This window comes from Tribolium madens, unplaced genomic scaffold, assembly GCF_015345945.1.
Source record: "Tribolium madens isolate multiple individuals breed KSU strain unplaced genomic scaffold, Tmad_KSU_1.1 Scaffold_20;HRSCAF=117;Tcas5.2_LG4, whole genome shotgun sequence".
NCBI classification, from domain to species: Eukaryota; Metazoa; Arthropoda; class Insecta; order Coleoptera; family Tenebrionidae; genus Tribolium; species Tribolium madens.
The window spans coordinates 5,775,605-5,793,526 of NW_025400985.1; the positions used below are offsets into that span (position 1 = coordinate 5,775,605).

At 37.0% G+C, this 17,922-nt stretch overlaps 4 protein-coding genes across 10 annotated transcripts in view; 3 read left to right on the top strand and 1 right to left on the bottom strand.

Moving 5' to 3' along the window:
* The window catches only part of LOC123004848 (AF4/FMR2 family member lilli), a 78,130-nt gene extending 67,897 nt beyond the window's left edge, over positions 1-10,233 (top strand). For 6 of the 7 annotated variants that reach the window (XM_044398324.1, XM_044398321.1, XM_044398325.1 and 3 more), the window contains exons 8-15: positions 2,717-2,750; positions 3,895-3,972; positions 4,027-6,153; positions 7,709-7,903; positions 7,957-8,025; positions 8,084-8,183; positions 8,324-8,648; positions 8,707-10,233. In XM_044398324.1, the coding sequence (XP_044254259.1) occupies positions 2,717-2,750; positions 3,895-3,972; positions 4,027-6,153; positions 7,709-7,903; positions 7,957-8,025; positions 8,084-8,183; positions 8,324-8,648; positions 8,707-8,816 (3,038 nt within the window). In that variant the 3' untranslated portion in view covers positions 8,817-10,233. The remainder of the gene's footprint in view (positions 1-2,716; positions 2,751-3,894; positions 3,973-4,026; positions 6,154-7,708; positions 7,904-7,956; positions 8,026-8,083; positions 8,184-8,323; positions 8,649-8,706) is intronic. The other variant, XM_044398322.1, reaches the window with a different exon arrangement.
* Positions 10,234-11,518: 1,285 nt separating this feature from the next.
* LOC123004853 (40S ribosomal protein S2) lies at positions 11,519-13,321 on the top strand. Its single transcript, XM_044398339.1, has 4 exons — positions 11,519-11,578; positions 11,903-12,182; positions 12,371-12,604; positions 12,782-13,321. Exons 2-4 carry the CDS (start codon positions 11,904-11,906, stop codon positions 13,103-13,105), a joined length of 837 nt encoding a protein of 278 aa, XP_044254274.1. The 5' UTR covers positions 11,519-11,578; position 11,903; the 3' UTR covers positions 13,106-13,321.
* Positions 13,322-13,624: 303 nt separating this feature from the next.
* LOC123004851 (histone acetyltransferase Tip60) lies at positions 13,625-15,420 on the bottom strand. The gene is made up of 6 exons (XM_044398336.1): positions 15,253-15,420; positions 15,139-15,196; positions 15,018-15,086; positions 14,133-14,966; positions 13,917-14,079; positions 13,625-13,863 (listed from the first exon to the last, which is right to left on the bottom strand). The coding sequence occupies exons 1-6, from the start codon at positions 15,301-15,303 to the stop codon at positions 13,647-13,649; spliced, it is 1,392 nt and encodes a 463-aa protein (XP_044254271.1). The 5' UTR covers positions 15,304-15,420; the 3' UTR covers positions 13,625-13,646.
* Positions 15,421-15,844: 424 nt separating this feature from the next.
* On the top strand, positions 15,845-17,260 carry LOC123004852 (leucine-rich repeat-containing protein 58). The gene is made up of 4 exons (XM_044398338.1): positions 15,845-16,455; positions 16,510-16,726; positions 16,781-16,970; positions 17,069-17,260. Exons 1-4 carry the CDS (start codon positions 15,968-15,970, stop codon positions 17,230-17,232), a joined length of 1,059 nt encoding a protein of 352 aa, XP_044254273.1. The 5' UTR covers positions 15,845-15,967; the 3' UTR covers positions 17,233-17,260.
* The last annotated feature ends 662 nt before the right edge of the window (positions 17,261-17,922 follow it).

Sequence of the window (17,922 nt, forward strand, 5' to 3'; positions counted from 1 at the left end):
CAGTTAGTGTTTCCAAAAAACAAATAGTTTAACCAAAAAACGATTGTTTCCATTCTTTTTATGGTTTTATGGTAATCAGCACATTCTAAACAACATTTAATTTAATGCTCCTTTAAATTTAATAATGAAACTGGCCCTTAAAATAGTAGTAATTTTTTGCGTTTATTGATTTTTCATACAATTTTCCGTTCATAATCCTTATAATTCTCCGAGATTACGCGGTATTTATTTAAATGACTTAATTATTTACACTTGGCGTGAACCGATTTTATATCTCTGGGCGAAATTCGTTTCTAAAAGGTCGGTTAAATCCTTAATTAGTCGTATTACATTAAAAATTTCAAACCGCCCGCCTTCTCGAAAACAAATGAATTAATCAGACGATCGGTGCGTCTCTGCCGCCTCCGATGCCCACTGCCCTAATTCGAAGCGCGTGCTGTGCGTAGTCGTCATAGAAACGCACGTTCCCGCTCCACGCTCGGCCCCATCAGGGTAGTGTCGCGGGGTGGGCGCGGGGGGCGCAGGGGGTGCGCGACGCCGGTGCAACCGAATGCACACACGTTCTAAGAGAGTGCAGTTTGCGGACCGTTGACGAGTCAAGTAGACGTGCCTGACGTCTGTTACATAATGGAGGCCGTGACGGCCGATACGACGCTGGTCTGACATCGATGGGAGCGTCGGTCTCGTTCAGAAAATACAAGTGAAACGTGATTGTTTTTCGTGTTTTGGTTTTGTTTTGGTGTGGGTCTTTGTGTGGCGCGAGGAGCACATGGGTGCGCGTAGACGCACAGCGCACCTAGTACCGAAGGCGGTACTGCTATGGTAAGTTCGAAACGATGGGTCTACGGTACCGTCCTGGTTTTCTTTGTTTCCGTCGGTTCGAGGCTTCTTCCGCCGAGCGCGGGTTGTTGACACAACATGTCGCCGATGGCGGTCACACTGATAGGTACCCGAACTAATTGGAACGGTTGGGAGTAGTACCACCGGCCGGGTTCGGTACCGAATTTCGTGGAAAAAATACAAGATTTCGGGGTTAATGTACGACGGGAGTTCTTTTGTTCGGGACTTCTTTCAACGGTCGAATCATTCAAGAGCTACTTTCAATACAAGGGCGGTTATAAAAACTTATACAATGTAGGCATAGTTGTTTGACGTATACCAACGAGTGGGACACCTTTTAAAAATTATATTAAAACAGCGGGAAGGTTTATAAAAGACTTTTGCATTATAATTACCTTGTTTGCATATGATGGTGATCTAAACCCTCACGTGCAGGTGCGTTCCAGAACACCACCGAATGACATAAAATAATTTCCTTCAGCTGCCTCTAGATAAAAGTGCACAACACACACTCCTATTGTAAGAATTGGTAAACATGGACGTGTTAGTGGATTTTAAACTGATTGATAACTTAATTTTAAAGCATTTTACCTTTATTTTTATAGTGAATATAGCTTAAATTAAATGCAAAATTAATTTTCAATTTATAAATTCATAAAACCACTGTTTTTCTTTATATTTTCACTATCAAACTGGAATAATAAACAATGTGTAATAATTAACCCACAACTATTTAAAAAGAAATAATTATGTATTTCTAATGGAAAATTTTGACAATTCAGGCCCCTAATGCTTTTATAATTTTTTAACGCTTTGAATACTATCTGCCATCTAATTATTTTATGTATGCAAACCACGAGTAAAATTTCTTGAATTTTGCAACGGTCGTCTTCCTGTCCGGAACACATCTACAGGTGGTGTCGAAATTGGCGCAATGTCTCGGATGAATGAACGCAGTCGATCATTTACGACATAAGTTATGCCGGTAATATTACCATAAAACAACATCATTTCGCTTGTCCGATGGATAAATGAGGTTTACCTCAACGATGGGAGATGATGTTAATAAGCAATTTACACAAACATGAGCCGGATAAGGTCTCGGACTCGTATTACAATTACCTTCTTAGGAAGTTTAGTCGGTTTTATTTAATTTGGCTTTAAATTATTTTCAGAAGCATCCATGCATTCATAATTCGTCATATTATAATAGCAAGAAGTTATCTCTGGGATAAATTGGCGTCAAATTCGCGTGATGTTCCAAGAACTTACTGTTTTAACGCGTTGGATATTTCCAAAAATATTAAAATTCGTCCGTTCCGTAACTGTAATTTATTTCTGAAATGATGGTTAGGAGCATTGTCGCTAAGTTGGTGGTTAATGAACTCGCATTGGCAAATGTTTCGGGAAAATTTTGTATTGAGATATGAATTAAAGAAAAGCGCAATAGGGCACGATATCTAGATCTTCCAAATCTCTTGAATAATTCAGGTGGTTTCATATTTCAACCCAAGTCGTTAAATTCGAACTTAAAGCCAGTTGTTTTCGAGGGGACGATGTATTGAGACAGTCGTAAATTAACCCTGAAGTTATTTAAGTACTCTTCCTGTTTGTGGTTTGGCCAGCTGTTTGAGTTTTTTCTATAATCTGCCTTATTGATCATTTTTCGAGTCATCGGGAGCGTCCCGACGTTAATCTCTTTGTTCGCACCACATAATAACAGTCTGTGTTTCCTATCCACTTCATTAGACCACCTGACTGCAGGTGTTCGCGGCTCACTAACAGGTGGCCAGCTACTACTGTTCACTATTATAATAACGATCATGCGAAACGAATTTTTACTCGAAAAATATTAAATTAGTATTTTCTGTTTCAGAACGTGAAAAAGTCGCAGCTCCACGCCCGTCAACGTAAGTATGCAACGAACACCTTCTCATTAATTGCCTCCATCCAACTAACCGATCAGCAGCGACTCATTAGTAGCAACTTGTCTGGTAGCTTCGCGTGCTCAAGATGCCACTTAGCTCAGACTCTTCGATTATAAGCTATGAAGGAAAATGGTAGCTTGTGATCGGCCATTGTCTTGCTACCGACGATAAATTCATAGATTTATCGTCGAGAAGTCGACAAACAGAGATTCTTGCTCGATTGTGGACAAGAGATGACGCTATCTTTGCCAGTTTCTCAACTACGAAAATTTGAAAAAGCGAGGCGTAGGTCGGGTCTGATGATTAATTGCCTGTCAGACGAATCACTAATTCAATAGTGGCGGCGACGGGATATTTTTATTTAAATGGATTACCTAAAATTACGCACTGTTTCTTCAATTTCATATTTTAGAAAAACTAATGAGGAAAAGATATGGCTAATTTTTTTTTAAGTTATCTGCTATCTAGGACAATTGGTTATTAAAAAGTGCATGTCAGGCTATCGATCGGTGTATCGGTCGCGATGAACGTAATATTTTTAACGTCGTATACCTCTATTACCTGATATTCAACATGGCGTCGTTGAAACCGACAATTTTTACCGCATCGCGTGCAATATGTGGGTGGCCGGAACGAACGAATGTGAAGAGATAAGAAACCGTAAAAATACACCGGCAGATAACATCCTCATCGACTTTAAACACTCAATTCAGTTTAAAAACGATTTCATCTTTTGAATTAATTACGCATTTAGAATTTTTTTTAAAGAACAATAAATACCACCAAGTTGATTTTATATTTTTCTTTTGTTTTGTTTTGCGATAATTCTCGACTATTCCATCATCTCGCTTTTATCGTTGGCTGCGTGCCATACAAGGAGTCCCAAACGAGATTTTTTGTTCAATTTCTTATAGTTAAATCAATTAGACATAAAATAAGTACTAATTATAAAGCTTATCTAGATGATAAATTTGATTAAAGAAATATCAGTCTATTCGTTTTTCTAGAGAGAATTCAAAAAAGTTACTATATTTTTCGTGACTGGGACTGTTCTTCGAGCATTTTCCTGTTGCATCCTTGACATTTCGCTTAGTACACAGGTGTTGATTGTGTATTGTTGTTGCAGTGACTTACGAGATGATCTAAATCTGTCAGATGACAGCGATGATGATCAAAAGCAATCTTCCAAGTTACCAGTAGAAAAGTAAGTGTTGAGATCATTGGTTGAGTGTTGTGTTAACTGTAAGTGTGTTTTTAGCAGAATGGTTTCTCCATTGGGGGCGACTCCGGCCGTTAGTAATTTTTCCAAAATGGACTATCCTCCGGAACCGGCCAATCCGGCTGGATCTTCGTCAAGTGATTCTGGTTCGGATTCTGGATCGGAGAGTGATTCGAGCAGTGACGATTCTGCCGAAGACAACGTCTCTTCATCGAATCCAAGTAAATCAAACGTACCTGCTGAGAGTGGACCCTCTTCGCCGCCGCCGCCTGAAGAAAAAGATAAGAAGAGATGGAACCTCGGTTCGTATTTGGTCATCGATCAGAACAACGCCAAGGCGGATTCCGTTCTTTCACCGAAAGTACAAACGTCGCCGCTCACCTCCAGTATGCTCCCTTTGGCCGTCGACAAGAAAAAAGTTACCGAAGAATCAGACGCCAGTGATTCGACGAAAGATTTAGACAGTGTTGTTGCCGAAGCGCTTGCATCGGCAACGGTGCCTCTTTTGTCGAGTTTCTCCGATTCGGATGATAGTGTGACGGAAAGACGCATGAAAAGACGCAAACATACCATACAATCAGTTACCAAAAATTCGGAAAGTGACAGTGACGATACTGAACGGACGAAAAAACCTAAACCGGTGCGTCGTGCCAGTCCTCGGACTAAATCAGTGGATTCGTGTAGTGATTCGGACAATAACAGTGCCAATATTATCAAAAAACGTCTATCACCTTTGCCTCATAAATCACCCGAACAATTAGTCAAACCGAAACAGAGTCGCGGACGTCCCAGAAAAATTAAACCGGCTGTGAGTGGATCCGAAAAGAAACCACGAAAAAGAGGACGACCACCGAAACCTCGACCATCACATCCGAGCAGTTCTGATGAAGAAGACAACGTCGAAAAAAGACCGGCGAGAAGAAGAACCATCTCGAAACGTGACGCTTCGAGTAGTTCCGATTCGGATTCGAGGTATCGAAAATACGAATCACCAAAGAAAATCCCTAAACCATTCGAGGATAAAATCAAAAGGCCCATCAAAAACGATTCGGATGACGATTGGGGCAAAAAGAACAAAAACAAACTTAAACAAAGACAAAGGAGCGAATCGGAAAGTTCGAAAAAGAACGACTCTCCCAAGAAAGAGGTCTTCAGGAGGAAAGGAAGAACGACAAATTCACATCACAAAAGCGCCGCAACTCTTCCCACAACCACTGATTCGAGTGATAGTGATTCGGGCCCTTCCAAGCGTTTACAACGAAGTCTGAGTTCTAGAAGTCGAAGTCGGTCATCGGACACTGACAACAACATTTTAACCAAATCTCCGATTAATAAAGTCGAGGAAACTAAACCGATCAAAGACAAAAACAAGAGTGATACTTTACGCAAGTTATTCACTCCGAAAAGAGATTCGGAGGGTGGCAAAGGAGGTGGTAAAGGCGGCGGCAAGGGCGGAAAAGGCGGCAAAGGCAAAGGTGGTGTCAATGTGATATTCGCCGACGGTGGCAATGAACGCTGCAGTTCACCCGTCGAAGATGAAACAATGCCGACCATATCAAACCCTACTCTTTTATCACCAATTCCTAACAAGGATGTTAAACCCCCACTATCATCCCCTTGTACCGAACCAATCAAATTCATAAAGACTGAGCCTATCGATGACGAGAAAAACTCGATGAAAGTGAAAATCGGTCTTAGTCGCATCGACTTGAACGCTGTGATTTGTTTGAGGAACAAACTCGAAGCATTAAAGCATCCTTACTTGAGAGAGTTTGAAAAGAAGAAACTGAGCGATAATGAAAGTAAGAAGAAAGACTCTGATTTGGTCGAATTGAAACACAAATCGAAAAAACGAAAGAGACGAAATAGCTCGAGTTCGATTTCGTCATTGTCGACTGTCAGTAACATGTCGCAGAGTAGCAAGAAATTGGAACATAGGAAGGACAGGGAGAATCATAAGTTGAAACGGCGAAAAGAAGAAGAAATTTATCCCAGATCACAAAGTGATAATATCAGTCTGACAAATGCACCACCTACCAATCACGAACGGGAAGGTAGCAGAAGTCGACAGGTGATTTCACCAATTGACAAAAACAAGTCGCAAAGTACCAGGGAGTATTATTCGTACTTTGAGAAGCCCGACGAGCCCCTAGAGTGCGAAGAAAGGTAACCAAACTTTCAATGCTTATAACGCTTATAATTTTTGTGCGGTCCAGTCGACTAAATATGAAAAACTTACGTATACTTTGTTTTTGTTTATTTAACGATGAATTTTTTTTTTCTATCGACTTTCGATAGCTTTTGATCAAGTAGAATTTGGGTCAACTTTGTCCTCCGAGGAGTATATGTGATTCAATATTTTCCGGTGAGCGCTGGTAATATTCAACTGTCGTAAAGAACGTTCGAGAGAGGAAAAAATGACTGCTTATTCTTTTTTTTAAATGATCTTTATCGTTTTCTATTTCAGTATATTTGGTTTATTTGCCGTATCTAATTTACGATAGGGTGAGGATGCGTAAATTTTGAAAATGTAAGACTGAAATTCGGTATATAAAAAAGATTTATTTAAATTGTGTGAAATCGAGATTGTGTAAGTGACATAAATAAGGTTCGTTCGTATCATAGCATGAAAAAATTGAAGCAGAATCGTGGAATAGAAATTGAAGTGATTTCACATTTAATGACTGAAAAGACTCAATTAGCAATTAATAAATTTGCGTTCGGTTTTTTATTTAAGAAAACTGTAAATATCCTGTCATGACTAAATAGTCATGACATAAATATGTCACGAGTAATTATTTAAAGGCTAAAATATAATTGAAATCCACTTTCGTGATAAAGTTTTTTTTATTGTCTAGTTTAGTGAATATATTTCAAGCACATTTAAGGGGAAAGAAGTCATCTAATTAATTATCATAGTGGTATAATTGGTAAAAATATTACACCAATAAAAATTCAAGAGTATTATTGTATTGTTCAAGGATAAAAAAGTTTACTTACATTTTTATCAGTGGGGAAATTTATTGAAACACATTTCTTGAAAAATGTACTACCAAATTTCATTTTCAACTTTTAGAAAATATATTATGTGCGGAAAAACTTTCAACAGCAAAGGAACAAAAAGCATTTTGTCATACATCATAAGAATCAAATAATAAAATATTAAGCTACAGAAAGCTATTACATTCTAGCACGACTTCGAAAGTGCTATAACAGGTAAGGAAATAGATTTTATTTAGTTTTTATATTATTTTATTTGTTGAGACTGCATAATATATTAAGTATAGTAAAGAAAAAACAGATTATGATATCTATTTCAATTTATGTGAACAATTGTTAGATATTTAACGAAACTGTTAAAAAAGTGTTATCTAAATAAATAAATAAATTCTTTAAGAATGACTCACTTATTTCACATTTGATAAAATTATGTCTTTCGATATTTTTTTCTTCAAGCCATGCAATATAAGGTTGGGTAGTATATTTACAGTTGCCAAAAGTTACATTTTTAATGAGGATAAACAATATTATTTAATTGTCTAATCGACTGGGCCGCACATTGTTATGTAGTGACTTTATTAGTTATTAACTTTAAACAAGCTACTTAGCTTGTTTTCTGGTAGTTTATTTATAAAGTTAGTTTGCATTGTAGTTTTTGTTGGCATTTTTCTCTGAAAACTTATTAATATTTTGCGTATAGTAGTTCGTATTTGATTTACAGAGCTCAAAGTCAGTACCTGAGCGATGCGACTCGTTTGAAGCACTTAGCTGATAAAGAGACTGATACAACAAAACAGTGTATGCTGTACCTGGAGGCTGTACTTTACTTCTTACTAACGGGCAACGCCATGGAACACACGAGGGTTACAGAAAACGCCTGTTTCACAATGTATAAAGACACATTATCGTTAATAAGGTAACTACGTTAATAATTTAGCGAGAAAGCGGTGACTCATGTAACCATTTTAGGTACATCACTTCGAAATTTCGAAGCCAACATAACGCGTCTTCGAAGCACAATAAGCTCGCTGTGTTAAGGTAATTTCAAATAAACACACCTACCAATTATGGTATTGACTTGACGATTTTTCCGCAGTTATCGGTGCCAAGCGCTTCTTTATTATAAACTATTCAAGATGAAGAAGTACGAAGCGAAAGACTACCAGAAGGTTCTTAGCGAATATTTTAATAACAAGGTCAGTAATTAATCATTTGAATAGGTTTGACAATCTTCAATTTAAGTTGCCTGTGATTCTGTAATTGTTCAGGTTCACAGCCCATTTTACTAAATTTAATTGGGAGATATGTATACCATGGGTGAAAATGGGTGTTTCAGGCCGTCGCGATACCTCCAGAGCAGCAGAACCAACAGGGTCAGGGTACGCCGTCACCCATGTCCCCGACGCCGTCTCCTGCCGGTTCAGTGGGTTCGGTGGGCAGCCAGTCGTCGGGTTATAGCAGTGGTGAGTTGGCGGCGAGAGGTAGCAATGTGCCGCCGCCTGTCCCGTCGACGCACGCACAAAGTGGGGGTGCTCACGTCTGGATTCCTCAGAACATTTACAATGCCATGTACAAGCAGAACCAGAATTTCACATATCTTCTGTCTTGTCAGGATCTGTGGGACACGGCCGATGCTCTCGTCATCAAGGGTAAACACACAGGTTTGTGTTGGTGGAATTGGTGGGTTGAGGATTGGTACATGTTGTGTTGTCCTTTCAGATTTCTTTATCGACTTGGATAGGCTGTGCAAGCCTTTGACGATGCACAGCTCGCTGATAGACCTAGTGAGGTACATTCGCGAAGGGATTAAAAGGTTGAACGAGAGTTAGAATTGACCAATGACGTTTGTAAATAAGATAAATGTATGCCAAAGAAGCACTGAGTCAATTTCAATGTCAATGGAACCAGCTCGTTACTTGGACAGAATATACACTTTTTACATTTTACCTACAGATTATATTAGAGTAGAGTTGACTTATTTAATCATTTACTTAGGGCATATTTGCCGATTAGATTGGTTTAATGTTGACTAGAACAATTGAGTGATCCTACATATATGACTTTTGATGTCGTTTCTAGTTAACTGACTTAGGGTGCAGTACTATAATAATATTTTTACAATGATAGGAAATTCCACGTACATAGTGTATATTTTTTTGTAAATACTGTATGCTAAAGTTATATATTTACTACATCTGCTATATTTGTACAACGCTAATCTAGAGGCCTAGTGAATCAAACTTTGCATCTCACGTGGTTGTGGATGTTAAATTAATAAATATTAGTCATTGTTATTTTTGCATATATATTGTAGGCTAAGTGTGCATATGTAACATGTATGTAAATCTTGTATCATATTTTATAAATTTTAAATTATTTTATTTTATTGTAAGTATTTTCATTAAGGCCATTTACAAAACAAAAATCAAATTGATATGTATAATTTTGTACCTATAATTGTTGTTGCATTATTTATCTATCAACGCTGGCAGAAAATCTTAAAAGGTTAATTTTCTTCCAGAGTGATTGACGTATTAGCATTCATCATTAAGTAAAGTTTCACTATGATGTATTTTTTTTCTCCTCAAACTTTTACTCATCCAGTTTTTATCAAAACTGAAGGTTGATCTCAAAACTTTAACTTGTTATTAACACATTTTATGATACTGAATTGTAGTGAAAATTTACTTAAATGTGCAGAACAAAGTTTGGTTACAAACTTGGAAACTCTCTTTGCACATTGTTGATTTATGTGGTGCTATATTTATTACAATCTTTTCTGATGATCTCTCGAATCAAAGATCAAAATTTCCAACAATACGCGGAAATTTATTCAGATGTCCTTGACAGAAGGTCACGCAGAAAAGGTTGTCTCTTTAACTATTTTTTATTTTCTCTTAATTGTTTTGCCGTATTCATTATGATCAGAAATGGTAAATTAGGCTGTTTGGGACCAATGGAAGAAAAATCTCTGAATGTGTATACGATTGGCAGACAAATTCAACTTTTGATATTAATTCGTAAATCTCAATTTTTGCCTTCCATTCAGTTGATTTTTTGTTTTTTATTTGCGTTTTAAAATGTTGCTGTTTTAATGAAATTGGTTTTTATGTAAATTAGTTATTTATTCTTTTAATCAAATTTGGCCTCTGCATCTTGACCATGTTATCGTAATCTGGACATATCGACTGACAAAATGATTGTTTTTTTCCCTTTTTTGTTTGAAATATATTAATTTATTTTATATTTATTTTCGTTTTCTTTGTTTCATGTAACCAAACTTGGTCTGTTACAGTTGCAATAGAAATATGAACTCATAGAACTCCAAAGTAAACTTAAAGTGACCTTGTCTAGATCATAAATAAAATGAATACATCAGTACCTTGTACATATTTATACATAAAAATTTAACATCAGTTATACTTTTGAGGTGATGTGTAACAAAAGGACCCAACTTTTTTTTCAAATATATTATTACAGCATACAAACTTCTTCCATACAACCTTCACTGTCCGCAATTTTCCTTTCAAATAAGTTGAATTCATGGCTCCACATAACATTATTAACTCTTTCTACTATAGTAAGGTTCTATCGCGTTATTCAAGTTAACTTATACAATGGCAACATTTATTATTTATTTACTTATATACAAAACAAGAAATACAATAAAAAACGATTCTCTTTTTAATCACAATTCTCATTTTTTTGTGAAGTCTCCTCCACTTTGCACATGCCCTGCGTCTCCGCGGTGGCTTTTTTCTTCCACTTTCCTCCTCCATATGGCGCATGCCTCCTCTTCAAGTTGGAGGTTCCATCTTCCTCTACCTCAAACTCCATATTGAGGTCATCTCTGATAATTTTCAGCAATGTTGTTCTCGGCAAACCCAACAACTTCGACCTTTCCCTCAGCGATAAATCTGGTGCTTCTTTCAACGACGCTCTCACATACGGCACATGCATAAGCCTTGACAGTGGTCGTCCGCATTTTTCCCTATCTTCTACGTTTCCCACACTGAACAATTTCCTTTCCCAGCTCAAAAATGTCGTCCTGTTGGGAGGTGCAATGTTGAATCTGGCCAAGAAATTGGAGTTAATGTCTTTCCATGTTTGGTTATTGTACTCCTTCTCGTGGACCCAAACCGCGGCTACGATCTTCTGTTCGTGTGTGTATCTCGATGAATCGGACGTTTCGGCTTCATCATCACTCATTTTAGGGACAGAGGATCTGCGATGACATTATTTCAGAACAGCTGTAGATACTACGTCCCCAGTTTATGGATTTTGCAGGATAGGGCTAATAAAATGTCGCGAAATCCAGAAAAAGCGAACTCATTTTTTAATTCTTTCACTTTTTAACAAATTGATACCTACACCTTTAGTTGCCTTTAACATGCGTTTAGACGAACTGATTTGAACAAAGACTTAATTACTTAAATTTACTAACGGAAGCATAAACTAATTTTTCACAATTAATAGAAATCTATAAAACCTGACAAGAACATGCGCAGATGCTAGGCACTTCATTGACGTCATTGTGTGACTCGAATCGTTCTCTTTCGTTCGTTGTCCTTCGACCGAGAAAGAACTAAACGTGAGTAAATCATAATTTTAATCGCTTTCTATTGTGTTTTTCCGTTTTCAAATAAATATAGGAGGTGCAAGATGTAATAAATTCTGACCTCAAACAATTTTGACCAAGTAAAATTTATTTAAATATTATTGGAATAAATCTCGATAACACGTGCATAACTTGAAATGCGTTGCGACGCCATTTTATCTTTTTGATGAATTTCACCAACAGAGTGAAAAATCAAGCATCTTTAACAAGTTTTTTTTTACACAATAGATTTTAAAAACCCACGCTTTGTACCGTTTTCTGCATATTTTTGAAACGCGTAATTTAAAAACATTGCAGAATGGCGGACGCAGCTCCAGCCGGTGGGCGCGGTGGTTTCCGTGGAGGCCTAGGTGGTGCACGTGGAGGTCGTGGTGGCCCACGTGGTCGTGGTCGCGGCCGAGGTAGAGGCCGTGGACGCGGTAAAGAAGACCAAAAAGAATGGATTCCTGTAACCAAACTGGGCCGTCTTGTGCGTGACGGAAAAATCCGGTCACTTGAAGAAATCTATCTTTTCTCTCTTCCAATTAAAGAATACGAAATCATCGATTTCTTTATCGGGCCTTCCCTCAAGGATGAGGTAAGTTTCTTACCATCTCATTCTGCAAATCAATAGCTGTTAACATGATGAATAACTTTTATTCTTTCGCGGTTTCCACCAGAAGAATTTTATTCTAATGATGGCCAAGAATTCTGATTAAATTATTATGTTTACGGTTAAATTCTTTCGTGTTTTTTTCTTTCCTTGACTTGAGTTTTTGGTTACAGGTATTGAAAATTATGCCAGTACAGAAGCAAACTCGTGCTGGTCAACGTACCCGTTTCAAGGCTTTCGTAGCTATTGGTGATAGCAACGGCCACATTGGTTTGGGTGTAAAGTGCAGCAAGGAAGTAGCCACTGCCATTCGAGGGGCGATCATTCTCGCCAAACTGTCTGTCGTTCCCGTGCGTCGTGGTTATTGGGGTAACAAAATCGGTAAACCCCATACTGTACCATGCAAGGTAATAAATTGTTTCAACAATATTTAATTTTTCACATACAAATGATGAATAACCATTATTCTTTCGCGGTTTCCACCAGAGGGCATTGCTCTATGATGGCCAGAATATCTGACCAACTTTCTTAAAACAAAGTCTTATTCGCCCAAGTTTAGTTGTTAACAGTTTGTTTATTTTCAGGTCACAGGTAAATGCGGTTCAGTCACTGTGCGTCTGATCCCCGCTCCACGTGGTACCGGCATCGTATCTGCACCCGTTCCCAAGAAACTGCTTCAAATGGCCGGTATTGAAGATTGCTACACTTCAGCGAGAGGCTCAACCGGTACTCTTGGCAACTTCGCTAAAGCAACTTACGCTGCTATCGCCAAGACTTATGCTTACTTGACACCAGATTTGTGGAAGGAGATGCCTCTAACCAAGACACCGTACCAAGAGTTTGCTGATTACTTGGCTAAAAATCACCGCCCCGTTTCGGGACAGAGACCAGCTGAAGCTGGCCTCTAACCCGACAAACGTTCGGTTTTTTTCGTTTGATTTTTTAAGTTGATTTCAAGCACTTGCGTTCAATACGTTCATGGGTAGAAAAAGTGAAATACGATTGTTGAATAAAATGTATTCAATAATCCTATTTCGCAAATTCTGTCCATGAATGTATTGAAGCATGAAAAATAATAATTGTTTAAAAATAAGAAACAAAAAAATAAACAGGTCTTGTGAAAATTTTCTTTTAACTAGTACCTTTATGACCTCATCCTATCCACAAGCTGGATCAAAAATAATACCGGGTGTGGCTTCAGATACGTGCATTGATAAATCGCGACTTAATTAATTATTAATTAAATAAAACTGGCGATGTTTCATATACGTAACTAATTATTTCCGTTATAAATCCGTATTCTTAATGTTCACAAGCGCGTTTCACTAAATTTGAATTTTCAACCCTTACAATTATGCTAGTCACTGATTATTAAATGGGAAGGAACAGTGTGGATTGTCAGAAGGATATGTTAATAAAAGAGATAATGTAAAAAAAATATTTATTAATCTACCACTTAGCGCGTTTTCCCCAGTCTTTGGGTGTCCAATGCAGACATTTAGGGTCGATTCTGACAAGTCTGCTATCCATGGCTTTTTTGTGACTTTGCATAATTTCCTGATTTAAGGTAATAATATATTGACCCTTATAATAATTGATTAAATTTAAATTTTGTAAAGTTGAGATGACATCTTCTTTTTTAATACTTGTTAACTCACAAATTTCACTTTAAAAATAACAAACAATAACATAATTAATGAAAAAATCTTAGATACTTACTTAATCGTTATTTGTGGCTTCTCATTATCACCTACGGGTTTCATTGATATTAAAATTTCTAAAATAGCTTGTGCCCAATAACTTCTATATGATAATAAACCTAAATCGGAAAGAGGTTTCTCGGGGGAACCGGTTTTACCTTCGAACTTTGATAATTCATAACCTGAAACGGCACTCGCAAATTTTCGAAGTTTTTTCTCAAACTTTAAAACTTACTAAATTCGATTAGTAATTTTCCGTAACCTTTTCGCTGATACGGAGGCATTGTTAAAATACAAGCAACATTAAAATCTTCTGTTGATTCTTTCTCTTTTGAAAAATACCCAACAATATGAAAACCTCTATTATCAAATATGGTCATAACGTAAAACAAAAACGGATCAGTGTCATAATACAATGTTTTATGATCTAGGAAAAGTTTCGCTAACAAACATAAATTCTGGGCATATACTTTATTTTTTCGCCCGTCTATTTCGAAAAACGAGACGTTTTCTTTTCTATAAATTTCATTTCCGGGTGGATGCCTTAAATTACACTTGACCAAGTGGCGTTCAAGACACTTTCTGCTCTTTCTATATTTTAGGCAAAATTCGCAAATGTATATACAACCCAAGTTTACCATCTCCTGTGGATATGGAGCAAAATACCATGGTTTTATCCTGTGTTTTCCCAATTCAATCATATCAATGTTTTTCATCCTGGTGACAACATCATCATGATGAGACACCATACTTCCAGACTGCCTCGGCCCTGGAGGCATCTGTGTGGGACCATCTTGCGAATCTTCACTTTCAAGAGATGGTCCTTTTCTTTTCCTATTTATCCGTTTTTGTAGCGCCGCTGCTAAAACAGCACTACCGTTGACCAACTCTGGTGGGGCTGTAACAGGACTTGACGGTCTTGACACCGAACCAACAGCACCACCACCCCCAATATGAATTTTTTTCGGAGTTGATACTCCAGTGTTACTCCCGCCGTCCCGTCTTGGAAAGTGGACCTTACGAGTATCTAGAGATTCCTCAGTGACCCACTCGTCTAACCGTTTATTAACTGAAACCGCAAACAGCTTTTACAACTTATTAAACGTGTGCCCACCCTTACAATCAACGTAATGGACATAATATAATTTTGATCCTTCTACGTCCTTAATACTGATAATTTCGGCCAAAGCTACAATTTAAATTATCAAAGAAATGTAAAAGTGCACAAAATAGATGCTTACGCCAGTCTGAAGTCCCAGTCATATGAACTGGGAGCCTGCATCCTTCAACCAAAGAATTCTGGAAGTGAGGTTATGTTGACATTTTGCTTTTGCAAATTTTTAATAAATAATTACCACAGAATCACAAATTGTGGTGTCGTCGATTTCCTCCATTTCCACTTTCATCGAATCTGATTATATTTTACACCTATGGGCCAAAAAATGTTACTTATCCAACACAAATACCATACAGAAGTTGATTAAAAACCATAACGCATAATATCCATAACTCACAGTAATCCATAATGGTTTTTTTCCATTATTGCTCAATTTTAGTCGAAAGCAATGTTTTGATGAATTTTAATAATTTTATCTTCATATTTACGTTTGGCGAACAAAAATAATTAATACAAAGAAGTGTTTACTATTTAATAATCAATAGCAATTCATTAACTACCATGAGCGTATTTATGTTGCTTTTTAGGGGTTGTGTACGAAAAAAACACCCTTTAAAATTCAAGGAAAACACAAATTACAATAAAACCAACTCGTTAAATAAGAACTGATACAATAAAATGTTTATTTGAGAAAAATCACTTTTCCCCCCCAAAAAATAGAAAACCAGAAAAAGGGTTCACTGTAGAAATAAATTATTTAAACGTCTATCCACGTCTTTGTTTACAAATCAAATTTGTGGTGATAAGATATTTGACCTTAGAATAATTTTAATGCAGCGTTCTCCCAATCGCAGCCCACAGTTCAAACGAAGTTATCATTATCACTCAAGGAGCAGAGTTGTTAAAGTCATGCCCCCAATAGTTAGATTTTGCCACTTAACGTGAGTGCAACTATGGAGAACTACACCTCAGACAGCAGTGATTGTGATACAAATGGAAATAAAGTGTTCGATTTCGCGTATTTGCTCTTAGATTCCAAACAACTCGAAGAAAATCTGGACGAATTGGGCAAGGATCACAACAAAAGAGAAGACATCGAGTCGATTATTTTACACCACAATCAACTGACGACGTTTCCTAAAAATTTGGCAAAATTCACAAATGTCCAAGTTTTGGATATCAGCAACAATGGTCTTACAGTGTTACCTGACTTTTTCGAGTACTGGCATTTAACAACATTGGTAGCAAAAAATAATCGTTTCAGTAATGAATCTCTTCCGAAAAGTTTCACAGTCAGTGAGAGTCTAAGAGAGTTAAACTTGAGCGGAAACATCTTCGAACAATTTCCTGAACAACTCTTCGAATTTATTAATCTAAAATACCTATACTTAGGAGGGAATAAAATCAAAACGATACCAAAAAACATTAAAAAATTAAACTGGTGAGTGGTTCTTTTACCGAAACAAGTTATAATTACAAGTGATAATTTTTGTAGCCTTCAAATCTTGTCAATGGGTGGTAATCAATTAGTGGAAGTTCCTTCAACTTTAGGTCAACTGAAACAACTGCATGCTTTGGTATTATGTGATAATTTGATCGAAAGTTTGCCATCAAACATCGCAAATTTACACAATTTAAAATCGCTTCAACTGCACAAAAATAAATTGCGCACTTTACCGCCTGAAATCATCGCGCTGAAAAATTTGACTGAGGTAACAAAACAAGTCTTACCTTTGTCTAAAATTACACAGAAAAACTTTTTGCAGTTGAGTCTTCGTGATAACCCTCTGGTTGTGCGTTTTGTTAGTAATATAAGACACAACACTGCTAGTCTAAAAGAATTGTCCGCTCGTGTGATAAAATTACACCAAATTAGAGTTGAAAAAGGCGACATTCCTGTTAGTTTACTAAATTATTTAGACTCAGCCCATCACTGCGTCAATCCGTACTGTAAAGGTGAGTTGTGTAATGAATTTTTTCTACTACTGTCATCAGTATTATACAAACTAGATTTGACAGACGTAAAAAAAATCTAATTTCAATAATTTTTGTAGGAGTATTTTTTAATAGTCGTGTGGAGCACGTCAAGTTCGTCGATTTCTGTGGGAAGTACCGACTGCCGCTGTTGCAATATTTGTGTTCGACGAGATGCGTGGAGGACGATGAGGATTTGCGCCCCCCTCGAGCCTACCTGATGAAAAAAGTATTGTTGGGTTGAATTATAAACAATAAACTTTTAATACTTTCTTTATATTTTAAATATTCATGGTATATATTGCATATTCCAGTGTCAAGTTTACATATAATAAGCGAGAGATATATACAGCATAAAACATTGAGCTGAAAAAAATTTCAAATATAATCCGCCTAAAATTCTAAATAAAATTACATAGTTAAGGACTTACTAAGAACAGCATTGTTAGGACCAACCAAACATAACCTGGTTACAATTCTTGCAACTGCTGAAAATGTAGGCTCGTAACATGTTGTAAAAGCTTATTTACAAATTTACACTAGTTTGCCGAAAATTTTTTGATAAACCTGCACACTGAGCGGGCCTTGAGGAGTATATTTGGTTGTCCAGAATGAAAATTTACGCATAAAACCGAAGCAACCATTCGATTTCCGTGCCTAGATATAAGCTGTGAAGGAAGATTAATTCGTCTACTATAATTTTCCAAGGCAATAAAGAGAACCCTAATTTAACGTGAAGCAATTTTGAAAATTTTATAGTGCCTTTGCGATTTTTTTCAAGAGCTTCGGTTATTGCCTGCAAAATTACTGTTATTTACAATTGCTTCAGTTCGCTAGATGCTACACATGACAACATGAAGGAAAAATGCAGCCTCTTGGATCTGGCTTCAGGAAGGGCGCACTTTTAGTTCATGATACAACAATGAAAGTGCAT

Coding starts and splice junctions, on each gene's coding strand:
- LOC123004853 (XM_044398339.1), top strand. CDS start 11,904: ATGGCGGACGCAGCTCCAGCCGGTGGGCGCGGTGGTTTCCGTGGAGGC. Junction 12,183..12,370: donor GGCCTTCCCTCAAGGATGAG/GTAAGTTTCTTA, acceptor TTTTGGTTACAG/GTATTGAAAATTATGCCAGT. Junction 12,605..12,781: donor CCCATACTGTACCATGCAAG/GTAATAAATTGT, acceptor GTTTATTTTCAG/GTCACAGGTAAATGCGGTTC.
- LOC123004851 (XM_044398336.1), bottom strand. CDS start 15,303: ATGAAAGTGGAAATGGAGGAAATCGACGACACCACAATTTGTGATTCT. Junction 14,967..15,017: donor TTATGTCCATTACGTTGATT/GTAAGGGTGGGC, acceptor TTGCGGTTTCAG/TTAATAAACGGTTAGACGAG. Junction 14,080..14,132: donor AAAATTACTAATCGAATTTA/GTAAGTTTTAAA, acceptor GTGCCGTTTCAG/GTTATGAATTATCAAAGTTC.
- LOC123004852 (XM_044398338.1), top strand. CDS start 15,968: ATGGAGAACTACACCTCAGACAGCAGTGATTGTGATACAAATGGAAAT. Junction 16,456..16,509: donor AACATTAAAAAATTAAACTG/GTGAGTGGTTCT, acceptor TAATTTTTGTAG/CCTTCAAATCTTGTCAATGG. Junction 16,971..17,068: donor CGTCAATCCGTACTGTAAAG/GTGAGTTGTGTA, acceptor TAATTTTTGTAG/GAGTATTTTTTAATAGTCGT.